The sequence below is a fragment of the Suillus bovinus genome (assembly GCF_016758785.1).
Source record: "Suillus bovinus strain UH-Sbo-P2 chromosome Unknown EDB93scaffold_101, whole genome shotgun sequence".
NCBI lineage: Eukaryota > Fungi > Basidiomycota > Agaricomycetes > Boletales > Suillaceae > Suillus > Suillus bovinus.
In genome coordinates, this window is record NW_024542157.1 from 1 (window position 1) to 25,579 (window position 25,579).

Consider the following 25,579-nt stretch of genomic DNA (forward strand, 5'->3'; position numbering starts at 1 on the left):
CAACAGAAACTTTGACGATTATGAGGGCGGACCAACCATAGAAATGCTGAGACCCCCTAGTGACGTTGATCCTACCATGATATATCATTCATCCAGAATGGAAATTTCCGCGGCCTGGGCGACCTGGGTCGACCATGGATACAGGATCAGGCCAAGCACATTTCAGATGTTCTACCAGTGCCAGCCTATCTCTACGATGGATCACATCATGCCTGTCGGTACATTGGATTCATACGATGCATCAAACCAGGTGCCCGATCGAGTGACGGGTGCATATTCCTTAGACAGGAAAAGGGCTGACCCAGAAAGGGGCGATGTGACAGTGAGCGATGTTATCATATTGTCTGCCTATGAGATGCTCGACTCGGTCGATCAGCATGATCCACCCCTGCAGGAGGAATGCAAACATGGACACAGCTTGTTTGTGCGTGGTCGTGCACATATTTCAGATGGAGAGGAGAGACCTATATATGTTGACCTTGAGCTGGATGCCATCAAATTCGACGAAGGAGATATATCAATCTCAGTGGATATCGACAGCATCATATGGACGACAAAGACGTTGAAATTGCGTGGTACCATCGGAATATATATGACGCCTCCATTTCATTCCAAACCAGGGATCTCAAAGCATAATCACGCATATCTGGATCTCCTCATTCCGCAGTCAGAAGAGGATGCACACGAACCAGGAGGGAGGTCAGAATGGCTTTCTCTAAGAGTCAAAATGGAAACCATCCCACATCTCTGCATAGGGCGCATCTCATCCGCAGCTTCCACCTTGAATGTGTATATTTTCTTTCCGCGCCTCAAACACGATGATGCCATCAGTGGAAAGAGAGTCAACATAATACCTAACGAAGTCGAAGACATCTTCTGGGACCGAGTCTTGCTTCCAGCCATCGGAGATTGCGCTGACATTAGCTGGCAGGCGTATTTGAAGCAGTCACTCAATGAGGCAAGATACAAGAACAAGGGAGGACACGGTGCGACAGGAGGAAGAGGAACACCAAAGATAATTCCATTGTCAAATGATGACTTCATGGACGTGCAGGCAAGGATGAACGATCGGATCAAGGATGGAGAAATGGAGCTAAGCATGTTTGGGTCGTGCTTCTTTGTGCTCGAGGGAAAGGGGATCAAGCTCATCACCAAGGATGGTCAGAGAGGAAAATTCCAAGGACCTGAAGAAGCGCTATATTGCAATCTGCCTGACCTAGATTGGGATCATATGATGGACAGGAGACACGGAGAATTACTGGTCGATGTTGGAATCTCATTCACGCCTCGCTCATCAGATGTTCCTGTGGTAGGACTTTGGAGACTGGACGCATTGGAGGCCTCATTCGGGGCGGGGGGTTATAATAGAGGACAGCTGCATCACCACAACACACTCTCACGGTATGGCGCACTCCAGGCTGAGATGCAGAGAGAAAGATGTCAACAGAGTCATGTGGCATTCCGGAGCGCGTACAACCTGTACTACGAAGCCATCAGAACCACCAGCAACCAGGTCACCTTTGCAACAGACAGCGATGCATACAAGGCATCGTCGAATTATATGGTGGAATGCTTCAATATCGAAAGGATGTTGACTGGATCCAAAGACAAAACATATGGTGTGCGAGATGAATACAGGACGAGTGGAAAGGCCGCAAGACTGATTCTTGACAGCACGATATCTAAGGTATGCGATATTCACTTGAGAACATCAATTCGAGGATTCTCCATGTTGATGATAATGATTCAGGCGGAAGAGTATCTGAAATCCGACCCGATTCTGTGGATCCCATCCGAGTTATGGTTTGGATTCTTGGCAAGACGAGTTCGTGAGATTCAACGAACTCAGATCGCTATCATACGGAAGAACCCTCCAAACCTTGGCGTCCTCACCAGCATACTGAATCACATGCTCCGCTCCACAACGTCAACCCCAATCGTGTTCGACTCTCATCTGCGCGAATCACTGGCTCTTTTGGAGTATAGAAATGTGCTGGAGACCGCAGGGATGTTCTTCCTACAGGAATTCGACATCAGCAGCGATACATGCCTGTATGACATCCAGCAACAGGATGATATCACCGTGCTTGCGCTTATGGGGGCGAACACCAAAGCACAAAAGGCTAGAACAGCAGCAAGGCATGAGATATCTAGGGCCGATGCAGAGGCTGAGTCTGAGGAATTCCCTATCGGTCGGAGGCCTTCATGGGCTCGACTGAAGTCAGCCATAGTTAGTTCTATAGCGACTATTATGAAGCCTTGGGTGTGGCATTCCAGACTCTCAGATTCACGACTCTCTGCAGGACGACTATTTTTGATGTGCACAAAGCATCTGTGGCTCATGCTAAAAGATGAAATTTTTCAGGGAATCAGGCCGTGCCCTACATCGTTGCAGGAAGCCATGAAGTGTTGGACGATAACGAGCATCACTGACACCCTCACTGATGTGACATTCGAGGCCTGCAATATCGGACTACAGGACTACACTGGTGTGACCCCCGGTTGCACGGGACCAAGGTCTAGATCCTTCGCAAACAGGTGGTCTACATTTTTTCCAGCCCCTGAATCGCCCAAGAAGGTTAATTCCCAGTGGTCTGCATTGTGGACCGGAGATGGATACATCGCAGAATTCCACAGGTCGTTGAAAAGAATGGATGAGGACGAAAGAGAATCGCTGCAGAATGGACTTGCAGATATATTTTGCAACCTTCACTGTCTTCCGGCAAGCGCAGGAGCCATCTGGAGGGTCAAACAGTCCGCCATAGTCTTCATCGCCAATCCAGCATTCTACAAGATCGAATGCTTGGGAAGAGCTGGCATTGGCCAGAGAGCACCCGTCGCTCGCAGGCCAGTGAATATAATCAAGGGAAAACGCATTTTCGCTGCGGATTTGATGGACATCACACCTTTCGACGCTTTTGGGGCTCTCAGAAAGAAGTCTGACAGGCAGAAACGCAGGGAACTTCGCAAACGACTGAATCAGGCAAACAAACACAAGAGAATCCCTCCCCCTGCACGTCCTCGCAAGGCCAGACCATTCCCAATGAATCTAGCAGAACCTATGGACTCGGCAAGGCATGATGAAATGGATGTAGATCGACCTTGATGTACATACATGATATTATACCAGCTCGGCATGATAATTCGACCAAAGCGTTTCACTGTTGTATTTCAGGAATCCGCGCAAGAACTAGTTTTGATACGGAAAGCCAGGACTCAATGATGTGACTAACTTGGACAACTTGGGATTTACAGCTCTATGCATGTAAACAGTGCAAAAAGAGAAACAAAGGCCGAGACTGTTATTGACAGTTGACCCACATGAAAAAGGATGGGGGAGGAGTGCGATCTATTTGTGCCCACATCGTCGCAATGGTGTAGAAAAGGGGCACTAAGGAGGGTTTACCTAACTCATTGTAGTCCGAAAAATATAACCCCTAACTCGATTCCATTGGTTCCTATTTTATGACAGGTTAGCTTTCAGGTTGTTCAAAAATTTCAAAAATGAGTATTGGGAATGCCGCTTAGTACCCCTGTCTCTATAATATCGCCTCCTTTGTGTAGATCACATGTACGTCTTGTTGACATTTGCGAACTTGTTTTTTAAAAACAATTTTTTTAAAATAAAGTCTAAAACACTGTAATAACAAGTGTTGGAAATCATTGCTGCTGGTCTGCCGCTGCAGCCATTGAGAAATAAGGATTTAGAATAGTTCAACTTGTCAGTCAGGCTGTGTCCAAGTTGATCATGTGCTTATGTTGGTGGCATAACCCTAGGCTATCGCACTATCCTTCATGATTTATTTTGTTTCCATTCATATGACCTTCTCACTTTCTCACTTTCAAATTGAGATTTCACTGGGGGTCATTAATACTATGGGACGAAAGTGAACGATGCCACATGTAATGCTGGGGTGCTCAACCTGGGGTCGGTTGTTTCGACCTTCATATGACTAAATTGACCGCATTACAGGGGTAACTGATCATTTTACATTTAGGAGCCTAACAGAAATTTGATTTGTAAAAGTCTTATTCTATGTGTCCACCCGTCCGCATCTGCTTATGTAAGCAGGCTCGCCCCTGTCTTGCTACCTCACAATGATCGATTTTTTCAGCCTTTGTATGACTTGCCTTGCTTCGAATATACATCTCAATTGAAGTTATTGAACCACCAGAATCTGAATGCAATGATTATTTTGACTGAAAAAATTATTTGCTATAGTTATGAGTAATGAGTGACTGTAAGTCAGCAATACTAATGTGCTCGACCCAACGGTCGATTGGCTCAGCATTTTAATGATTTAAATATCTCAATCTCAAGCTACATAAAACTAAAATCGATCTATGTACATTTTGGAGCAACAGATCTCTGATATATGGAGTCTTGTGTCAAGTTTGCCCACCTGTCCGACCCCATCAGCAAGTAGAGTTTGCAGGAAATATAACACATCTTTGATGATCGACGATGTGTTATACTTCCTGCAAACTCTACTTGCCTTGGTATGTTCATACCTCTTCACTTATGATGATACTGATGAGTTACTGGCTTTGAAGCACTCGACCCCAATGTCAAGATTGCATATGCCGAACATCAGTGGGACAAGGAGTCGTTCGATGAGTACTACCGTGATGTGGCCCCGACCTCTGTTGCTGTAGAGGCTGACAACGAACAAGGGACATCTGACTTGCATGGTCAGTATGGCCGTTCATGGGTGCTTGCAGCTGTGCAAGCACGTCTCGCATCAGATCGCACCAAGCTGAACCCTCGCGCTGAACTTACGGCTTATCTTGGAAGTCCTCTCGAGCAGACTGATGATGTCGTATGTTGGTGGGGGGTGAGTGTTTATGCTATCACAAGCATACGAGTTGACTAACGAAAATTTGTCAGCACCACCAGTCACAGTACCCGACTCTTTCATGCATGGCAAGGGAATACTTGCCCATACAAGGCTCCAATCGATCTATGTACATTTATGAGCAACAGGCCTCTGATATGTGGTGTCTTGCTTCAAGTGTGTCCACCTGTCCGCATTTGCTTATGTAAGCAGGGTCGCCCCTGTCCTGTTGCCTCACCCAAAGGTTGATTTTTTCAGCCTTCACATGACTTGCTTTGTGTCGAATAGACATCTCAATGGGGGTTATTGAACCATCGGATTCCAATTGTAATGCTACTTTTGTTCAAAAAAATCATGTTCTAAAGTTATGAGTGAGGAGTGAGTGTAAGGTTGCCATGCTGAGGTGCTCAATCAAAGGTCGACTGTCTCAGCCTTTCGGTGACTTCAATGTCTGAATCTCAAGCTCAATACAACCACAATCAATATATGTACATTTATGAGCAACAGGCCTCTGATATGTGGTGTCTTGCTTCAAGTGTGCCCACCTGTCCGCATTTGCTTATGTAAGCAGGGTCGCCCCTGTCCTGTTGCCTCACCCAAAGGTTGATTTTTTCAGCCTTCACATGACTTGCTTTGTGTCGAATAGACATCTCAATGGGGGTTATTGAACCATCGGATTCCAATTGTAATGCTACTTTTGTTCAAAAAAATCATGTTCTAAAGTTATGAGTGAAGAGTGAGTGTAAGGTTGACATGCTGAGGTGCTCAATCAAAGGTCGACTGTCTCAGCCTTTCGGTGACTTCAATGTCTGAATCTCAAGCTCAATACAACCACAATCAATATATGTACATTTATGAGCAACAGGCCTCTGATATGTGGTGTCTTGCTTCAAGTGTGCCCACCTGTCCGCATTTGCTTATGTAAGCAGGGTCGCCCCTGTCCTGTTGCCTCACCCAAAGGTTGATTTTTTCAGCCTTCACATGACTTGCTTTGTGTCGAATAGACATCTCAATGGGGGTTATTGAACCATCGGATTCCAATTGTAATGCTACTTTTGTTCAAAAAAATCATGTTCTAAAGTTATGAGTGAAGAGTGAGTGTAAGGTTGACATGCTGAGGTGCTCAATCAAAGGTCGACTGTCTCAGCCTTTCGGTGACTTCAATGTCTGAATCTCAAGCTCAATACAACCACAATCAATATATGTACATTTATGAGCAACAGGCCTCTGATATGTGGTGTCTTGCTTCAAGTGTGCCCACCTGTCCGCATTTGCTTATGTAAGCAGGGTCGCCCCTGTCCTGTTGCCTCACTCAAAGGTTGATTTTTTCAGCCTTCATATGACTTGCCTTGTTTCGAATAGACATGTAAATGGAGGTTATTGAACCATCGGATTCCAATTGTAATGCTACTTTTGTGCGAAAAAATCATGTTCTAAAGTTATGAGTGAAGAGTGAGTGTAAGGTTGCCTTGCTGAGGTGCTCAATCAAAGGTCGACTGTCTCAGCCTTTCGATGACTTCAATGTCTAAATCTCAACTCAATACAACCACAATCAATATATGTACATTTATGAGCAACAGGCCTCTGATATGTGGTGTCTTGCTTCAAGTGTGCCCACCTGTCCGCATTTGCTTATGTAAGCAGGGTCGCCCCTGTCCTGTTGCCTCACCCAAAGGTTGATTTTTTCAGCCTTCATATGACTTGCCTGGCTTCAAATGGAACTTGATCCTAAGGTTATTTGACGCTCTGAATGCGATGGCAATGCTGATTTTGTCCGAATAAATCATGTTTCAGAGTCATGCTACCCCCTCCCCCTACCTACTCAACAATGAAGCATGATTTTATGTATATACTGATGTAAAAAGGATTTAAATAGTGCATTTGGATCATACAAATAGATTGAAGATGGGTTCGAAGTGTTTTTGGCCAATATGAAATGTAATGTGTAAGTTGACCTCATACCCCCCCTCAAAGATCGATTTTTCTGGCCTTCCCATGACTTGCCATGACTCCAAATCCATTTTTCCTGGGGGCTCTTGATAGCTGCGAACAAGATGGTCAAGCCCGAATTGTCAGAAAAAATCAGGTGGTCGAGATACAGAAGGTCCTCCTCCCCCCCTAACTCACATATCTTCCTATTATGTAAATACCGGTATGTAGAAGGGTGTCCCTACTGTTTTACAATGATATAAATCGATTGAGAATGATACAAGAGCGATTTGAGACCATACAAAGTGACATGTGCGAATTTGTCAGCATACCCCCCTCAAAGATCGATTTTTCTAGCCTTCCCATGACTTGCATGCCCTCCAAAAGCATTTTTCCAGGGGGCTCTCAATGTACCTGAACACGATGGTAAAGCCCAATATGTCAGGAAAAATCAGGTTGTCGAGATATAGAATGTCCTCCTCCCCCCTCCTACCCCCTATATCGCACCACACTCGAATATAACTCAAGACCAATGCTGAAAATGGTGTTCCTACTGTTTTTCAGTCATACAAATCGATTGGAGATGGTCCCAGGGTGTATAGAGGTCGCCAATATTGCGGTTTGGTGGAGGGGCAAAAAAGTCAGTATTTCGACCATATCTCCATATTCCAACCGCCGTTTTTCTTAATTCTTGGTTCATATGATTCCTGGAAGATGCCTCTAAATGATGTACCAGCCCAGGAAAAGATATTTTTTCCAAAGTTTGAAACCTATTTCTGTTTTGACCATATAAGTACTTGTCTCGGCTGTTCAACACCATTAGGGCCTGACATGGACCCGCGTCATACCCGCGTGTAAGTTGAGAGATATGGTCATACCTGTACCCATCCCGGGTCAAGTGGTACGGGTACGGGTGTACCTGTGGGTGGTACCTGCTGGTGGCCGCATCAGGAAATCACCGAGTTCCTTTTCGTACTTAATTTGTTCCTTAATTACATTATTGAGCAAAATAAGGTAAATTCAAGGCTGTTTGTTCACACTTCTCCTTAGAATACTCCGTCAAGGCAAATATGCCGACCGGGCTGGTAGAGAGCCGGCATGATTGAGCTCACGGAGAAAATTTTCTAGACCCGTACGGCTGTGCTCGTACTATCATTGGCCGCATTCACGATAAGACTTTTTTGATGCTAACTTACATAGATTTATGGCATATACCGCGGAATGACCGAGCAATTTTACAATACTACTGAACGAGTGACTACTTGTCTGTACGGTGACAACGAAAGCCAATTAATATGAAGATTGTCGTCAATGAAAACTTAAGCGTTGGGCCTCTTCGACGCTTTGACGAGCACTATTATATCCATCTGACTCCAACAAACTGACACGTGAAAAACAAATATGAACAATTTGGACCGGCTGTAAAATCGGCCCTGTCTTATCAGGATTCCACATGCTAAACAAACAATTCAGACCAGCTCTAAACTCAAACAGAGTTCCGCATGTACAAGTCCACCTGACATACAGCAACCGGTTGACAGGTGTTGAACATTGGAATGTTGTTGACGTTTGAGGAGAAATTCAAGTTCGTTTGTAAAACCTTATGAGAACCTGGGTATAAAAGAGGAACGAGAATGCCTTTCACCCTATCATTATATCATTGTTCGTCCCACTCCTTTAACATGATTTGGAATTGGTTCACCCCAATAGCAATAGCAATAGTACGAGTTACAGACATCTAATCATCTAATCTTGCAGCTGACATTGGAGTCCAGTCCCCATTGACAGGACTTGCTATGATGGGTGATAGCATCGATGCAGCCGCGTCTATGAATTACTATCGTCCGACTAGTGTTACACCTGTGGGGGTAATCGGCTGGTCACAGGATTCCGTCAACCCTCAGGTATACAATGTCTCCGTTTCGGACATGGTCTCGATTAGAAACGCGGTCAACGAGGCACTGACCGATCAACGAGGCGTCTTTGCCTACATGCGCGAGCATTTCCCTGACGAGATCCGCGTCTTCAATAGACAAGGCAGAATCATTTCCATCGACAACCGTCGGCTCGTGATATGGCGTCTAGTCGTGTCTCCCGACACCCCGATCCCAGTCAGGGAGATAACTGAAGTGGAAGCGGGTCAGGAAATCTTGAGAAATCCAGATGCAAACCGCGTAATGGCAGCCTTGGCCCTGCATGGCCGTATGACAACTACGGATGGAGGTTACTCTATCTTGATCAGAGAAACACCAGAAGTCCGTGTCGACCCCAACGTGTGTTATCCGAACTCACCGTTTGTGGTATGTCTTTCTAGCACTCTCATGGATATGTTCCGCTGACACTAGTCACGGTGTAGACAACAACTCTAGCGCCGTATCAATATTAATGATATTGCCCTAAGTAGATCAGCATTATGTAACATTTGTAATGTTCCGGTAATGTAGTTATCTGACTGAAAGCATAGGTATTTCGCAGTAGTACATAAGACTAGTTTACATTTTTTGTACACTACGTGTTATGGACTTTACAGAGTTACGGTATTCCCCCACAATACAGATTGATCAGATGATAAGACATGATGACCAATTTCCAGCATCTCCGGAAGTCGACATTGATGAATGTGTAGATGCCAGCAGGAATGCGCTCGGAAGGGACTTGAAGATTCTTCCCACTAGTGACTGTAGATAAAGCGTGAAGATCATGGAACAATAGAGGGACTCGCCTAAGTCTGATATATTAGCGTTTTGAGCGACGAGGCATGATGCTGCAATGGAGCAAAATGATGAGGAACAAGGATGGACTGAGTGGTGGGCTGAGTAATGGACGAAATGAGTCGGAAGGGAAGAAGGGGGGGATAAGGATATGGGGACTGTGGATAGAGTCCAACCGAGATCAACATCCAGGGTTGACGGAAGAACATGTGCTAAAGTAAACAATGTCGTTAACAATCTTCAGGAAAAGTGGCCCGCTAAACTTGAAGGGGAATGGGAGTCTTAAAGTGTTTGCTGCTCCTGGATATGTATCGCACTACTCGGTTAGCACACCAAAGACCAAGGCAAAATGTAGAATGGATTTTATTGGATAAGTAAATACAAACAATGATAAAACGACACGCGAAGAAAAGCCAAAGGACTCGTTCAATTGAGCTGACAGTGCCATGGGGAGAAGACGATCTTGCCTACACCGAGGAATAAGAATCAAAATAATTGTAACATGAAAAGCGAGAATGAAACTAACTATATGCTCGGATAGTTGACGAACGAAGTATTCAGGAAGTTGTGACTGCTGCCAAATTCAAGGCCTACCGCGGAGAGATATTAAACTGAATCCTGCGGGAGAAGGGTATTCACTATAGGTGGCACCAGTGCATGGACAGGTTAGTAGTAGATCCATCGTGTAGTAGGGAAGCCTTGAAGGTGATGGGAACATATTAATGACATTTTGGCCGAGGACATGGTTATTGGCGCTTAGCGACTGAAAAATGATAGAGGTTATTACATGTATCATGAAACGTTCACAGTGCACACAAAAAAGAAGAAATCCGAGTAATACCAGCCACACTTGAACGCAGGAACGTAGGCTTTGTCAACCTGATCACGTGCAAAATAAAACCGCGCCGTGATTCAATGAATCAATATATCATTCAAACTACCATGGCAGCAGTAGCACGGTCAGATTCTTCCCTTCCATTATCAGGACACTCAGCACCTGCATATTTTGCAAGATTATCAAGGGTGTGTTGATTCCTTCTCGTCATTCAACTACGCCACGGTCGCCAGTGACCTTATCACAGCGCGCTACTGTGTTCTAGGCGAGATTCCAAGCTTTAAGCTTATTGAGACGGAAACTTCGTTTGTCCTTTCTTCCATCAAATAATTAAGACACGCTTATCAAGATATTAGTTACTCATTCCTTGATATTGTCCCCCTCTCCAGGGGCCATGCTCTGATCATCCCTAAAGGTGCATCAGCTGTGACAACAGAAGGGGCAAAAAGGATGATGTGCGAGATAAAGCACTCATGCGTGCATAATAGACCACGCGGCAAAGCTCCACGAGCTCCCAGACGAATACCTTGCGGATGTAATGCCCATCGCAAAGAAGATTGCCACTGCACAAGGACCCGAGAACTACTACAACATCCTCCAGGTGTGTTCCTGCATACTTTCTCTCCCCGTTCTGTGCTGTTTAACCCGCAGATCTGACCCCACCACCAAGAATAACAGCCGCATCACACACCAGGTTTGTCTGCGCCTTCCTCATCGGGCCTAGTTAGCATTGACGGCTGGTTTGCACACCTAGGTCGTCGATCACGTACACTTCCACATCATTCCCAAACCTGATGCATCAGACGAGGAGGGGCTAGTTATTGGATGACCTGCAAAGTCTGACGTCATAGAAGAAGTGAAGAAGTATCGCCAGGAACTCCTTGGAAAGCTGTAAGCGTTGGCGCACCCGAGTTGGCAATAAACGATGAAACTGGAAGAAAAATCAATAACTAAATTTACAATTAGATTGTGTTCTCTGAATCTCCGGGTCTTCTCTACTATCTTTACAGGCTGAATGGCTATTGCATCCACCTCGTTTTTTTTCTGTTGGCCTGTCCTGGTCTCCATCCCTCTGTATAGGGTCTGTGTCATGCGATGAGATCTCGCAGCCAACCGAAGATGTGTGCTTGTCCCGATAGATGCCAGAAACATGAACGAACTGGGATTACGCTTCCTCCTAGGCTCACAATGACAATGGACTAATTGCTTTATGCACGCACGATACTCCACCACTGCCCCTCATAAACAAGATTGTTGCCACGCCTGCGCTGTTTCAACGTAGCAGGGCATGCAAGGCCTGCATGGCTAATCGTGCGGGGAGAAACATCGGAGCGGACCGAAATCTCCCTCGCAACTGAGAGCAAAGGCTCAATAACATCCAAATCAATTTCATCCTGCGTCTTAAAGTCTATCAGTTCAATTTGCAAGTTGCGTTAACCGCCGACGTAGCTATAGTACGACCAACCACGGCCCGGGTATCCCCACCAAATATTTGCTACTATCACTAGTATCGTATATCAAAATTCATGCATAAGATATCTTACCCGTCTGTTTAAGATGTTCACGATACAGTGCATACAGGGAACTCACGCTCTCTCCAGTCACCTTCTCAAAGAGTGTCACTCTGTATATCGAATCCTTCATGGATGCATTAAGTTTTCGGATAGTCCCCTCGCCACAGCGCTTCTCAATCCAGTCGAGGAAGTACGCCGTAGCATCGTACCCTGCGTCCCACTTCTCCTCAGCTCTAGGCCTCCAGTGTGGTGGTGAAAAACCAGCGTGCAGCCTGACAAAATCTACCAGTAGTTCGGAAGACAAAACTCAAAGAATAGTGTCGAAACGTGCACACCTGCAATACCCTCGATAAGACCCCCTGGACATGTCTCTTTTGCATTGTATTGATAGCAATGCACGACCTCGTGAACCAGCACGCCTAATATTTCGTCTCGTGCCCGAGCCTCTGATGATTTGATCCAATCGAGGGAGAAATTGATCTCTTTCGTCTCATCCGTGCCCCAAGTATACGCCACGCCATCGAATGGTCTGAGAACGAGTGTGATAGTCTTGACGCTGGGAATTGCAAATGATTCGCGACATGCTTGTAGTGAATCGAGAACGCGTAGTACTCACTGCGTTGGGGCCGTGAGCGGGGTATACAGCCAGGTATAAGATGCTTCAACTGCGAGCTTGAGTGCTTCCTTGGGCTTGACGCAATCGAAGAAGATCGATGCTCCAGGATGTGATAAGTCCTCCACCCTCAACACGAAATTGGGGATTGTCCTAGATGGCGGGGGCGGAAGATCATGCATGGGTAAATGCTAAGTATCGCAAGCAGACAAGCAAATGAGGGCGCCAGATTTGAACAGCTTCCTTTCAAATAGGGCCTATGAGAATCGTTGTCCCAGGAAGTCGGAAATGAAACTTGAAGTGCAACCGGTTTCGGGAAAGGACCAAACTTTCCGCGGTTAACTAATGTTTGTCCGTCATCACTCACCCGAATACCGTCCAAGAATATCCGAACTCACCTCCCCAACACCTCCCATAATGCAGAACCTACATTCGAGTGCGCTGATCCCGAATTTATAGTAAATACTTCGTCAACTCACTAGAAATTGCAGGTTACTCGATCTTCGATGTCCGCCGCAGTCACACAATTAAGAATCGTTGATCGTTGATGCCATGGGTGTCAAATGAATTCTTGATGGTTACTTCCTGTCCCCTACCTGGGTCAGACCAATATCGACAAATTGATCTGCCAGTGGACTTCCAGTTACCAGGACAAGACCTTTGGATGGGGTGACTTGCACTTATTTCCTTCGTAATCGAGGTACTGACTCTGTAGTCATGCAATTTCCAGCACCATTTTCCCACTTTAATAAATGAACCATTGGACCGTGTGTAACCAGCCAAGTCAGGCGTTACTGCTTCGTCTTGTCGGTGCTATCATTCTGTTCTATGGTTTTGTACCAAGTTGGCGAACTCGATCATTGACGGATTCAGACCCGGGGCAATCAGGGACTACCGCTCTCCTCAGCAACGCTTGCTACACCAACCTGACACTAATGTTTTGCTGAGGTGTATCCTGGATAGGCGAGCGTCTCTCCGGAAATGAACGTGAGGTAAGTCAATAGACTAATGTACCAGGCGATTTGTAAATTGTTGCTACCTTGGGTTTACAACCAACTTTGTGTCAGGAAGTGTCGCATTCCTGCACTTGTGATACTCAGAACTCCACTACCTCGTCATCGCTGTATCGAGAAGCAACGTTTTATACGTGGCCGGGGTGCCCAATATTTGCAGTCGTCAGCACATATATAATAGACCACTGAATATGATATTACTTTCCAGTCAGCCATGTTCCCCACTGTATCCTTGTTGACAACCATTCTCCTGGCTTTTTCAATCACGGTATCGTCCGTTGAAGTTAGCAATTCCCCCATCACCCTCCCCATTGCTAGGAGGCTGAACGTCTCCGATGGTATCATTAACCTCTTGCAGCGGGATAAAGCTCGCATGGCTGCCCTCAGGGACTCCTCCTTGAGCCATGCCGGCCTTGGCACTTCTATATCCAATGTTGGCAATAGTTACTTATTAGCAGTTGGTGTTGGCAGCCCCCCGAAAACCTGTAAGTTCAACACTGAGAAAATATGCGGCCGCTAATGTATTCTTGAAGACAACTTGATTGTCGACACCGGTAGCTCGAATACATGGATTGGCGCTGGCACTCCGTACGTGAAGACCAAGACCAGCGTCAACACTGGCCGGGCTGTGTCGGTCGGTTACGGTTCTGGTTTCTTCTCTGGTATGTCATACAAAGATACCATAAGTTGTTGAAAATACCTATGATTATCCATAGGAACTGAGTACCTCGACACTGTCACTCTTGGTCAGGGGCTCACCATCCCACATCAGTCGATTGGTGTGGCTTCTTCTTCGTCGGGCTTCGCTGGTGTCGACGGTATCCTTGGAATGGGTCCTGTAGACTTGACATTGGACACCCTGACAAAAGAACCCAAAACAACGATCCCAACAGTCACTGACAGTCTGCATAGCCAAGGCACCATTCAGAGAGAGGTTTTTAGTATCTCTTTCGAGCCCACCAATTCGCAACCAGTCACCAATGGAGAGCTCACCTTCGGTGAAACTGATGCTCACAAGTACACCGGCGCCATTACGTACACGTAAGCTACCTCAGCTCCTAGATCAATCCGGGTTGATAGTAATTGTTTTACTTCAGCCCCATCACTACCGGCCAAACTGCATCGAACTATTGGGGTATCAAAGAGAGCATTTCCTACGGCTCCACGACGATCATGTCCTCCACTGATGGTATCGTCGACACTGGAACCACATTTATCTTCATTGCCACTGGTGTGTATCTGGAACGCAGCGAGTAATCATGGTCTAATTAGCGTTTGATAGATGCCTACAAAAAGTACAAGTCTGCGACTGGCGGTATTCCGGATTCGGCAACTGGCCTTCTCCGCGTTTCATCTTCCCAGTACAAAGCCCTCAAGAACCTGAACTTCCATATCGGCGGCGTACGCCCTTTCTGTCAGCTCTCTCATCCCTTGTTTACCATTTGCACAGGAAACCTACACTCTGACACCTAACGCCCAGCTCTGGCCTCGTGCTCTCAACACCTACATTGGTGGTGCTAGCAAGGCCATGTATCTCGTCGTTAGCGACATTGATTCGGCTAATGGCCCAGGGTTTGACTTTGTCAACGGCTACCCATTCCTCGAGCGCTTCTACTCTGTGTTCGATGCCACCAACTCCCGCATCGGTTTTGCCACGACGGCGTACACTAATTCCGAGATCAACTAACACTGAAGCTGCCCAAGTACATAAAAGATCGTTTTTCAGGCGCAAAGCAACATATGGATTTGAAGGTTGTATGGACTCTTCCCAAGTAAGCTGTGGAGGTCGGTCGGCTTTGCGTATGATTAGCGATAGTATCATAGGATGCGTAAAGTAACGAATTGCTACTTTTCTGCTTATAATTTTCACAACGATAGACCAGAATTTCAATATTTACTTGGCCGCTTTTGTTTACCGCCGGAATGACACCAAACAGAGGCGCTGATGCAAACTACTACTTTTATCATAACTTGCAGAGTCCTGATATTACTGGTAGTACGTACAACGACTGCCAACCGTTCATCATGCACTGCGGATATTGCCCGGTGGAAGGAATAGTACGCATTGTACATGAGATGCAAGCACAATCTTGACATTTACATGATAGACAGTATATATCCGACCCTAGAGACCAATCCGCGCAGGTCTCAGGATGCGCAAACTTTGATGGTGTCATGTTTGATGGTAGTACTACTTGTCGTAAGGGCTATATTCATGACTCTTATCGTCGTCAGGCCGTACTGATCGTCATCCACTGATCCGCCATTGCTCGCAGAGGAGGCCTACCACCCATCGGTATCACAAAGACCAAGGCCGCCTGAATACATACCACAGCAGAAAATAGATTTCTATACAAGTTAAGCATATCCCGGAACCAATCTAACTAACCCCACCAGTCATCATGCAGTTCAAACTTCGCTCCATGGAAGATGATATTCCGTCATATTGTCGGCGGGTAACATGTCGGACAAAGTCATACGCGCATTGGGGTCAGGGATGTGTGTATGCAGGTCCATCTGCCAGAGATGGCGGTGCATGCTTGTGGCGAGGATTGCAAGGATAATAAACTGGAGGCTACATGTATGTGAGTTTCGGGCATATTTAGTTCGAAACATGGAGGTACATACTCATGCAACATGGCGTGGTATGCGTACTGGGTGTGCATAAACAATGTTAACAACTTTATCATAAGGGCATGTAGGGATTTACGCACATGGAGGAGCAGCGATGTGAAGATGTTCGCCACCGAGAACACTTTAGAAACGAGAGTGGTTTTATATGAGCATTGAGCACGGAAATACGACGTGGCGCGCGCTTTTTGACTCACAAAGACCACATGCATAGTAGGATATATTGTGCTTCAGCAGGACAACATACAGATGACTCTTGGTTGTCCGCCAGCTCATTATGGCCCGTACGAGCGTGAGGGCCATAAGTCCTGGAGTGTCTGTCAGCGCCGAGTTGAACATAAGTATGTTTCTAGTTTCCCACCCAGTGCGAGAGCAAAATAAAAAAGAAACGGTATGAAGAGCTGGATATTGCTCATGACCTGGTAGCAGCCTGTGATGCCCGGAATATTGCTAGTTGCAACTGTGAAAGTGGAGTGAATGGAGGTAAAAAAAACAAGTGCATAAGAAAGCGCGTACATGGTGCTGTGGCAGTAGTGACCAAAGCGATGCTGATCGATGCGGTGATAAAAGCCTGACTGATGGATCTATCACCAACTTGGGTGTGGTACACACGTGGGGACTCACGAGACATAATGATAGCATGGTTAGTATCACGATTCTATTGTTGTTCCATAGCGCGCAAGTTCTGAGGACGAAAAAGCCTAATAAATCAGATGAGTAATACGTGTATGTCGCGGAAAGGAGATGTACTTTGGGAGCAAATGCCTAATATTATGCTAAATGCTGTACGAGGAAACAGGTAGCTTTTCGATCAAAGTACGTACATACAAGCATATAGGACGTACGCACCTGAGCCGATGTTGATACGCGTCCGGCATTCCTGGTGACATCATGCAGTGAGCGTCATACATTTGGTCAGCACTGCAAGTTCACATACACCTGAGTTCTCATTTGGGGAGAAGCATGCTGAAGTACAACATGTCAATTCATTATCTGGGAGATGTGTGTTCGGGAGCTAAAACGCACTATATAGATTCACAAGGAGAAGGAGGAAGGGGACATATCGTGTAAGGATGTAAAGGCATTTTACCTTGGTCCAGCGCGATCGATGTAGGAACGTCCACTTTGAGCACAGTATCAATAACCCGATATTTGACATGAACCAATGCATTACCTCGTGTTGAAACGAACAAAAATATTCGTAGGCCTGTATATGAAGCGAGTTCAACAGCGGGCAGGAGTGCATCGAACAAGCTCACCCAGAATGTAGCCATCGACGCTGAGATGTGGTGTATTAGGACAGAGGAGAAGAATTTCAGAGGAACATACTGTAGATGTACTGATGGTACATGTATTTTATTTCATCATCAGCCGCATCTTCGCATTGACTCGAAAAGACGCACCGCGAGGATCTGCAGACTTTTCCCCGCCGCGATGTCGTTGAGCGAATACTCCGTCTCCATTCGTTCTAGATGCAAAAAGAAGGTTCCGAAAAATGCACATCATGTCACTACCTTCTCATTTTATATATGAGCTGGAGATGGGGGCGTAGACTGATCAATAATAGGAACATAGTTCAAGCAAGTTACAGTACCTACTAGTGATCGCAGTACAAGTTGTTTATTAATAGCTCGACTTTTAGCAACTTCAAGTTTGTCAAGCTCCGTAGTGCTTACTCAGCGTCACCATACATCTCGCCGATAACTTTCATGGCCCTCTAAGTTTGAAAGCTTTGTTTCGGTTCGTTTCCTCCCCTCGTCGAACATCGTACTTCTTCAAGTAGTACGTGTATTGTGAATGATGTGGGTTAGTTCACCGCACTCTATTTTAGACCAACTGACCTGGATAATCAAGGCCATCAGACATAGCCCTCCGCACGGCTGGCTTTGTACCCGGAAAATCGGCTGCAGCTCTTTGCATCTGACGGTTCTTTCAGAAATCTTTCCGTCCAGTGGTAGACTTTGTCCTATGACACGGGAAATGCTGATGCATTGTTCGGAGCTAGTCTTTTTCGATGACATTTGAAATTTGAGATGTTCGACTAGTACGTTCGTACTGGCTGTCCGAATCTGTGTTGTGAGAATTCCTTGCAGGACGGGGAGCTACAATCATTCCAATCGCTGGTAACGTCATTTCATCATTTGAAGGACAAATATTAGTGGACTGTTTGACTCAGCTTCAAATAGATACGCTGGCTTGCCTCAGTTCAGTGCATACTATACTTGGCATCAGCTAAGCTTTCAATTTCAGCGCTCAGCGCCCCAACACCGTTTGAATTGATTTGCCTTGTGTGCTCGGCGAGCTTGAGATAAGTGAGTAGCCGCTGGTTTAAATCTGTGTGGTGCACCATCCAGCTACTAGTAGACCATGTTGTAATAGTTGGCATACCCCGATGGTAAGCATGCCGACATACTCACCGCGACAGAGTTCAGTGCTTCAAATTTGTCATTCGGTGAACCGGTGACAATCGACATGATTCATGAGCCGTGGAAAAAATAGCACAGCCTCAAGTTTTTGGTGTTCGATCAAGGAACTTGAAGGAAGTGCTCAAGCGCTCACACACTTTTCTCCACTGTGTCAAATTGACTCAGACTAGGGCCCGGGCGACAGGCACCTCACTTGATGGATTGCGTCATCGTGCACGCTTCATTATGGCCGTTGCATTGTTCAATGCAGATGAACACGAGGATGCAATGATGTCAGTACACGAGGCTAGCTAGGGCATTGGGTGTTTAAATTCCAAACTTCCCTAAAATCAAATAAATAATTGCTTGGACAGGTACTTGGTATACAATCTTCAATTCGAAGCTGACATCATTCCGGTAAAGCAAGCACTACGATGGATCTCATCAAGAACCAATACACATACAACCTGAAAAACTGTCAAGGAGGCACTGCTGTTCACCTCTCAGGCGACGATTACTACACCGGTAAGCATATCATTGCTTCAGCAATATCCCAAACCAGTACTAATATCACAACTTAGTCATCGGTTTTGACCCCCACGATGGCTCTAATCAGGCGGTAATGCCCTTACTTTCCATCTCACTGCGGACAGGTCTTGCTGACTAGCTTATCGGTTCTTAGTGGACCTTCCAGCAGCGTGATAGCGACCAGAACGGGTGGTTTATAAAGTCTTCCCACTCTGGAAAATACCTCGGGATCAAAGGCAGCCCTCAAAATGGCACCACGGTTGTTGTTGGATCAGACCCCTTCAAGTGGGATGTCAAAGAATCAGACGTCAAAAGAGTTGAAGGCATTAGGTGTGCATGTCTTTCATACCGCGCATGTCTGGTTGTGAATTGCTTGTCATTTTTTGTTCGGCAGGATATTGATCCATGGCACGAGATTCTGTTCAAACCTAGATGGGGGGAAATCAGCAAACCACACGAAAATTCACCTTTGGGACAGTGGTGGTGGCGCCAGTAATATTTGGGCACTTACCGAGCAAGTTTCCATTGAGGATCAGCACATTTACAGCCTCAGAAATCGTCAAGGAGGCACTGAAGACCAAGACACTGATTCAAAGGCATGTTTCCACCCTAGGCTTGTATAATGTAATACGAGGATACTTCATGCAGATCCTCCCTATGACTATAAATGTCCGTGAAGCATTTATCATGGGAGACTTGTCAAAGGCTGAAAAGCTACTTGCACAAGAGATCGAAGCTGACGCCAACAACCACATCTCCTGCGCCAACCACTCACTCATCATGGCTCGCAAACTGGACTGGGATGGCGCCCTTCAAAATTCGGTCAAGGTGACAATAACCCATCATGCCCCCTTGAACTTATGCTAACTATCATCTCGACATAGTCCCTCAGCATAAAGCCCTCGTTGATAGGATACATCACGAAAGGTATGGCCCTCTGCGGAAAAACAGCATGTCCGCGACGCCACGATGGCCTTTGACTTCGCATTCACGTTTGCGAACGGAAATTTGAAGACTACTCTTCTGCTTTTCTTGATCAAGGCAGGTTATATTTATTTTGCATTCACCACACTTCATCAAGGGTTTCAGGCTATCGCATTGTTTAATACAAATGAACGTGAAGAAGCAATAATGCGCGTCAAAGAGCTAGCTGCTGGTCCCAGTGTAGATCAAGTTGCCTGTCTTGTCGTTGTGGTAAGCATCATCCACTGGTTCGTGCATAACTGATCCATCTACGCTTTACACATCAGGCGTATCTCCAAGTCCAAGTGGGAACCATCGCCTTGAATAACAAGTTTTACAGCGAAGCTGTTGAAACTCTCACTGCCGCTGTGAGGGCCAGTGATTTTTTTGCCAAACTGCCAATCCATACCATGTATGAGGAATTTACTGTGGTACATTGTTTCATGCAGCCGAAATTCTTTTTTGCTCAACTCTGTATTTTTACAGCTCTTCGGGTGGGACCTCAAGTCGTTGTGGCAATCCGCCAATAGGCAATTGTGCATGGTACTCCTTCGGACAGGTAAATATGGACAAGGTCTCGAATTGTACCGATTCATGATGGAAGCAAGCGATGAAGCTACAAAGGCTAGTACACGTGCTTGGTTCGATGGTGAGTCTTCAGTAATGTCGCCTGTGTAAGCCTGATGCTAACCATATTCCTGACCCAGCATATGACGCAGCATCTCCCGCGTCCTACCTACTACTAGATCGTTGATTAGGCACCATGCACGATACAGATCTAAATATAGCTCAACCTACATGTACTTGGGGATCATCTTTCCCCTATTGATGTCGATCGTACGCATTATGCTAATGTCTGTCCAATTCGGTGTTGGCGTTCAAGGTGACGGTTTTCCACCATGTTACGGTGCTCACCCACCTTTCATTAGCCTTGAAGTAAAATGTAGGGCGATATATTTTGCCAACAGAAACCCTGCCCTTTGCACAAGTGGCTGTATATACATTTTGACACGCAGACAACTTTTGTGCGATTATCCCAATATCACCTATATTTTCTTTCGTATCCATATTGTACATTCGTTTGCCGCGTGCCCTTCACTATTGATTCATTGAAAGTCTCGCTAATCGCCTCCACGTGCTGCCTGCATATCATATGTCGGACATACAAACGAGAGCGTCTATGTTGTGTGCCTGCTGGTCGATTTGCCAGATATGCAGGTGCATGCGCAAGGCAAGTATCGCGCAGACGATGCACTGGAAACTGTATGTTGGTGCGTATTTGGGGTGTTGTCAGTAGGGATGTACAGACGAATTTGGATATGCGTACTCTTGGAACATGGTATGGTACTGGTACTGTTTGTGCGAAATATCAGTGTCTTGGCTATACAGGACTTGAGTGGTTCACGCACATGGAGACTCCGTGACGCAAGGACGTTTACCGCCGATAAAACTTTCGAAAACAGAATCATCGTTGATAAGCATGGAAAAAATGAGCTTGTGTCTTGACTCACACAGACCGCATGTATAGTAGGCAATATTACTCTTCACCAGGATGGCGTAAAGACGGCCGTTGGCCATCCGCCAGCTCTGTATGACATGTATGAGCGTGAGAGACATGAGACCTAGAGAAACCTTGGTCAGGCATCCGTGCATGTCTATGTTCCAATCGACAGACCCAGTTCGAATACGAAAAGGAGAAGGAACGGTACGAAGAGGCTGAAGCTGTTACGACAACCTGTAATGCCTAGAATTGCACTGGTCTCATCTGTGAAAGTGGAGAGAGAATCTGAATGATGGGCGAAGCGCCGATGAAGATACGAGAGCCCGTACAAGATGCGGTAATCATAGAGGCAAAGGAAGTGCCGACGCATGCTATGACGGCAACCTGACTGATGCATCTACAATGGCCTTGAGGTGCGGTGAGAGCATTGAACTCACAAAGAAAAAAGCCAGTAGTCCAGCGAGCACGAATCGATTGTGTCTCCAGAGTGCATATGTTCGGAGGACAAAAAAGCCTGGATGGATGAATGGAATCAAGAACGTGAATATGTTAAGGGGGAGGAGGAATACATTCGGAGCAAACGGCTGCTATCTGGCTGAAAACTATAGGAGAAAAGGGGATTCTCAGCAAATATGTGCATAAATGTCTGTGCTGTCCACATACCTGAGCAAATGGTAATCAAGATCTTGCATTTCTGGCAATGTCAGATGGTAATCAGCAAGTTTACCGCAAGTTTACATACACCGGGGTTATCACTCGGGATGAAGTTTGCTGAAGTATGACAAGTCAATTCATCACCGGAAGTTTTCTGCGCTGAAGCGGGACGTACTATACAGATGCCCGATTAAGAGGAGAAAAGGCACAAATCGGGAAGCGATGTAAAGACCTTTCACTTTGGTCCAGCGCGATTGAAGCAGAAATGTCCACTTTGAACAGCACACGATGATCAATATATACGAAAAATGAGGCTTATGACAAAACGTTACCTCTTCTTGAAGTAAGCAAGCAAAATCATAGGTCTGTGAACAAGTTTAAACAGCGGATGGCAGGGTATCAAGACAAGCCCACCCAAAATGTAGCCATCGACGCTGAGTTGTGTAAGGACAAGGAAGAGTGATTCAGATAAGTACCCACTGTATACATACTAGGTGAGACGTGGATCATCCATATCATTATCCATTCGAAGTATCGAAAAGAAAGAGACACACTGTGTAAATCTGCAGACTCATCGCCGCTGCGATATCGTCAGACGAGTACTTCCGTCACCATTTGGTCGAGAGGCAGAAAATGGGTCTTGCACGCAAGAGATACATGGCATATACCATGACCTGCTTATATATCTCCAGCCTGAGCAGAAAACTGCCGAAGTTTCACTGTGAGCGTAAAGTTGAAACGGTGTGCGATGTTATGCAATATCGTTGATGAATATGAGTCAGCCGCCACTGCAGTGCCCTGGGTCGCTTTCCAGCATTTAGTCCGTCAAACCGGAATTTACACTCACCCCGCGAAAGGTGAGTACGTAAAGAATCGGATTGAATAACGAAGATTAGCAAATTTCAAGGTCAAATGATTCAATAAATGATACCGAGGTTTCAGAATCGTAGCCAGGCTGTGTGTCACGGCCAAGTGTAAAACATTCATCGCCCGGCCGGAGTGTTTCAAGTTCTGACTCCAGCACACTGAAATCTTGATCTGAATACATTCATCTACCATTGAAGCTCGATATCTATCGATAATGAACAAATCCGCTTCAAGTTGAAGTCCAACAAGACGTAACTCCCATTCACAACAGGAACTGCGTTGTTTTTAAGCGCGCGAGTCCCAGATCTGACCAAGCTCAGTTCAACTAACCTTGTACAGCTTAAACACCACTCCATGAACATTTGAACAACGCCGAACATCACGTCGGACTGCCCGTGGATGAAATGTCGGACATAGGAATGAACACGAGGGCGCGAGAGCCATGTGCATGTCGATCTGTATGCCACAGGTGGAGGTGCATGCGCGTGGCGAGGATCGCAAGGACGATGAATTGGAAACTGTATATAGGTATGTGTTTGGGAGTGCTGTCAGTTAGTAAGTCGGCGCATTGCAGGATAAAAATGCGCACTCTTGGAACATGGCTTGATATCCGTACTATGGGTGATAATTAATTACTCGGTGATAGAGAAATTTGAAGGTTCACGCACATGGAAGAGCAGTAACGTGAGTACATTTACCCCTGAGAAAACTTTCGTAACGAGAATCATTATTGATGAGCACAGGATGATAGCATAGAAACTTGTGTTCTCACTCACACAGACCGCATAGATAGTAGAATATGTTATGCTTCACTAAGACAGCATAGAGATGGCTGTTGTTCGACCGCCAGCTCTGTATAGCGCGTATGAGCGTGAGGGACAAGAGACCTACAGAGCGTCAGTTAGCGCGTGTCTGGGTAGATGCAGACTCCTTATTCTGGACGACGAACCAAATTCAAGCCCAATCAAAAGAAGAAATGGTATAAAGAGCTGGACGACGGCCGAGCTCTGATAGCAGCCTGTGATGCCTGGGATCCCGCTGATCGTCCCTGTAAAAGTGCAGTGTGAATGATGGCAGAACACCAAAGCGAAGGCAGGAGCACGTACACGGTGCAGTAGCAGTAGTGGCAAAAGCATAACTTATAGATGATACGACGACAGCCTGACAGATGTACTTACAAAGTTCGCGGTGCAGTGAGGATATGACTCACAATGAAGGTAATGGTCATGGTGGCAAGCACGACTTTGTTGTTGTTCCAGAGCGTATATGTCCTGAGGACAAAAAAGCCTGTATGAATGTGATCAGGATCACGAAGCTTTTGCAGGGAATGGAGGTATACATTCAGAACAAGAGACTGATATCAAGCTGAAACCTGTGAGAGATATGAGTATGGCTCAGCGAGGATGTATTTGCATGTATGCACTATGCACGCACATGAGCAAATGTTGTTCAACAACTGGCATTTCTGGCAAAGCCATGCGGTCAGCGTCGTTGAGGTCAACAAGTCCACAGCACGTTCACATACATCGGAGTTCTCGTTTGGGATGAAGTTCACTGAAGCATGACAAATCAACTCATGACATGATTGTAGGAGCTTGACGCACTATATAAATGACCAGCTAAGAGGAGAAAAGGCACGTATCGTGTGACGACATAAAGGCCCTTTACCTTGGACCAGCGTGACCGAAATAGAAACTTCCACTATAAACAGTTTTTTATTATCATCACTATCATGAAAATGAGATTGAACGAGTAAATTACCTCCAGATGAAGCGAACAAGCATAATCGTAAATCTGAGCAAAGGAATTTTAGCAACAAACGGAACCGCAATCGTTGGAATAATCCCACCCAGAATGTAGCCATTGACGCTGAGATGTGTTTAAAACATAGAAGAATCAATTCGGACAGTGATACGCACTATATAAGTACTAGTGGCACATGCGTTACCTATTATCATCAACGATTGTCAGGTCGACAAGGGAACGCACCGTGTAGACCTGCAAACTCCCTGCTGCTGCGATATCGTTGGCCGAATACTCCACCTGCATCTGGTCCAGTCGCAGAAAATGGGTTTTGCGCGCAAAAAATCCACGGCATGCATCTTCTTATCCCTTATAAATGATCAGGGAAACGAGCAAGCTCCGGGCGCAATGCGGACGCTATTGCGAGAAGAAGGTCGTCATCGAGAATGGAAGCTCTGCCTCTCGAGTTCTGGAAAGTAAGCGACGTCAATCTGAATGCGAGGCGTACGTATACTGCGGCGTTGTGATAAGCGATTGTGTTCAGCCGTCCAGGTTTGTAACTCCAGGACCTGCTCGCCTTAGGTTGGCAACCTGGAGCCACCACAAAAATTAAAGTGAGAATCAGCAAACGGAACCCGAATCATTGATCGATGCCAGCATTAATTATAATCCAATACTAATGTGTCTGCACATCATGATGGTGTGAGTAACGCTGCAAATACTAGGATGAAAAGACAAAATAAAGACAGACTGTAGCAAGACGAATGCGCAGGCGGTGAAATAACGATGGATGGGCATCTTGTCCGATATCCAAGACTATTTAATAGCGGAGATAGC

The 25,579-nt window shown here is 45.9% G+C and overlaps 9 protein-coding genes across 9 annotated transcripts; 5 read left to right on the top strand and 4 right to left on the bottom strand.

Annotated features, from left to right (window-relative positions):
* Positions 1-8,560: 8,560 nt before the first annotated feature.
* EDB93DRAFT_1108285 (uncharacterized protein) lies at positions 8,561-9,958 on the top strand (the record flags this gene model as incomplete). The annotated part of the gene is made up of 4 exons (XM_041447825.1): positions 8,561-9,037; positions 9,505-9,692; positions 9,720-9,798; positions 9,884-9,958. 4 exons carry the CDS (start codon positions 8,561-8,563, stop codon positions 9,956-9,958), a joined length of 819 nt encoding a protein of 272 aa, XP_041302203.1.
* Positions 9,959-10,417: 459 nt separating this feature from the next.
* Positions 10,418-11,445, top strand: EDB93DRAFT_1323267 (HIT-like domain-containing protein; the record flags this gene model as incomplete). Its single annotated transcript, XM_041454982.1, has 8 exons — positions 10,418-10,434; positions 10,461-10,498; positions 10,576-10,615; positions 10,667-10,725; positions 10,799-10,911; positions 10,981-11,004; positions 11,065-11,127; positions 11,149-11,445. 8 exons carry the CDS (start codon positions 10,418-10,420, stop codon positions 11,203-11,205), a joined length of 411 nt encoding a protein of 136 aa, XP_041302204.1. The 3' UTR covers positions 11,206-11,445.
* Position 11,446: 1 nt separating this feature from the next.
* Positions 11,447-12,778, bottom strand: EDB93DRAFT_1179189 (uncharacterized protein). Its single transcript, XM_041450610.1, has 3 exons — positions 12,441-12,778; positions 12,160-12,380; positions 11,447-12,106 (listed from the first exon to the last, which is right to left on the bottom strand). The coding sequence occupies exons 1-3, from the start codon at positions 12,617-12,619 to the stop codon at positions 11,835-11,837; spliced, it is 672 nt and encodes a 223-aa protein (XP_041302205.1). The 5' UTR covers positions 12,620-12,778; the 3' UTR covers positions 11,447-11,834.
* Positions 12,779-13,664: 886 nt separating this feature from the next.
* On the top strand, positions 13,665-15,137 carry EDB93DRAFT_1108287 (aspartic peptidase domain-containing protein; the record flags this gene model as incomplete). The annotated part of the gene is made up of 6 exons (XM_041447826.1): positions 13,665-13,935; positions 13,984-14,112; positions 14,167-14,491; positions 14,548-14,681; positions 14,733-14,851; positions 14,901-15,137. The coding sequence occupies 6 exons, from the start codon at positions 13,665-13,667 to the stop codon at positions 15,135-15,137; spliced, it is 1,215 nt and encodes a 404-aa protein (XP_041302206.1).
* A 640-nt stretch (positions 15,138-15,777) lies between these two features.
* On the bottom strand, positions 15,778-17,732 carry EDB93DRAFT_70126 (uncharacterized protein). Its single transcript, XM_041457147.1, has 15 exons — positions 17,680-17,732; positions 17,485-17,615; positions 17,411-17,420; positions 17,341-17,360; positions 17,256-17,288; positions 17,108-17,204; positions 17,021-17,047; positions 16,832-16,846; positions 16,706-16,782; positions 16,598-16,652; positions 16,443-16,541; positions 16,279-16,389; positions 16,165-16,205; positions 16,079-16,104; positions 15,778-16,025 (listed from the first exon to the last, which is right to left on the bottom strand). Exons 2-15 carry the CDS (start codon positions 17,542-17,544, stop codon positions 15,860-15,862), a joined length of 837 nt encoding a protein of 278 aa, XP_041302207.1. The 5' UTR covers positions 17,545-17,615; positions 17,680-17,732; the 3' UTR covers positions 15,778-15,859.
* A 983-nt stretch (positions 17,733-18,715) lies between these two features.
* EDB93DRAFT_70035 (carbohydrate-binding module family 13 protein) lies at positions 18,716-19,758 on the top strand. Its single transcript, XM_041457144.1, has 6 exons — positions 18,716-18,809; positions 18,890-19,011; positions 19,068-19,105; positions 19,169-19,344; positions 19,409-19,549; positions 19,582-19,758. The coding sequence occupies exons 2-6, from the start codon at positions 18,921-18,923 to the stop codon at positions 19,586-19,588; spliced, it is 453 nt and encodes a 150-aa protein (XP_041302208.1). The 5' UTR covers positions 18,716-18,809; positions 18,890-18,920; the 3' UTR covers positions 19,589-19,758.
* Positions 19,759-19,774: 16 nt separating this feature from the next.
* Positions 19,775-20,943, top strand: EDB93DRAFT_69857 (uncharacterized protein). Its single transcript, XM_041457135.1, has 6 exons — positions 19,775-19,842; positions 19,899-20,055; positions 20,104-20,208; positions 20,265-20,408; positions 20,464-20,626; positions 20,685-20,943. Exons 2-6 carry the CDS (start codon positions 19,984-19,986, stop codon positions 20,729-20,731), a joined length of 531 nt encoding a protein of 176 aa, XP_041302209.1. The 5' UTR covers positions 19,775-19,842; positions 19,899-19,983; the 3' UTR covers positions 20,732-20,943.
* Positions 20,944-21,075: 132 nt separating this feature from the next.
* EDB93DRAFT_1108290 (uncharacterized protein) lies at positions 21,076-22,707 on the bottom strand (the record flags this gene model as incomplete). The annotated part of the gene is made up of 11 exons (XM_041447827.1): positions 21,076-21,119; positions 21,144-21,231; positions 21,387-21,427; positions 21,489-21,564; positions 21,916-21,992; positions 22,048-22,080; positions 22,142-22,172; positions 22,221-22,249; positions 22,308-22,404; positions 22,465-22,497; positions 22,687-22,707. 11 exons carry the CDS (start codon positions 22,705-22,707, stop codon positions 21,076-21,078), a joined length of 570 nt encoding a protein of 189 aa, XP_041302210.1.
* Positions 22,708-23,119: 412 nt separating this feature from the next.
* On the bottom strand, positions 23,120-25,464 carry EDB93DRAFT_69368 (uncharacterized protein). Its single transcript, XM_041457123.1, has 16 exons — positions 24,989-25,464; positions 24,919-24,928; positions 24,849-24,868; positions 24,761-24,793; positions 24,604-24,700; positions 24,525-24,553; positions 24,434-24,455; positions 24,339-24,371; positions 24,210-24,286; positions 24,106-24,160; positions 23,949-24,047; positions 23,776-23,886; positions 23,668-23,708; positions 23,589-23,614; positions 23,330-23,517; positions 23,120-23,273 (listed from the first exon to the last, which is right to left on the bottom strand). The coding sequence occupies exons 1-15, from the start codon at positions 25,046-25,048 to the stop codon at positions 23,379-23,381; spliced, it is 852 nt and encodes a 283-aa protein (XP_041302211.1). The 5' UTR covers positions 25,049-25,464; the 3' UTR covers positions 23,120-23,273; positions 23,330-23,378.
* Between the last annotated feature and the right edge of the window lie 115 nt (positions 25,465-25,579).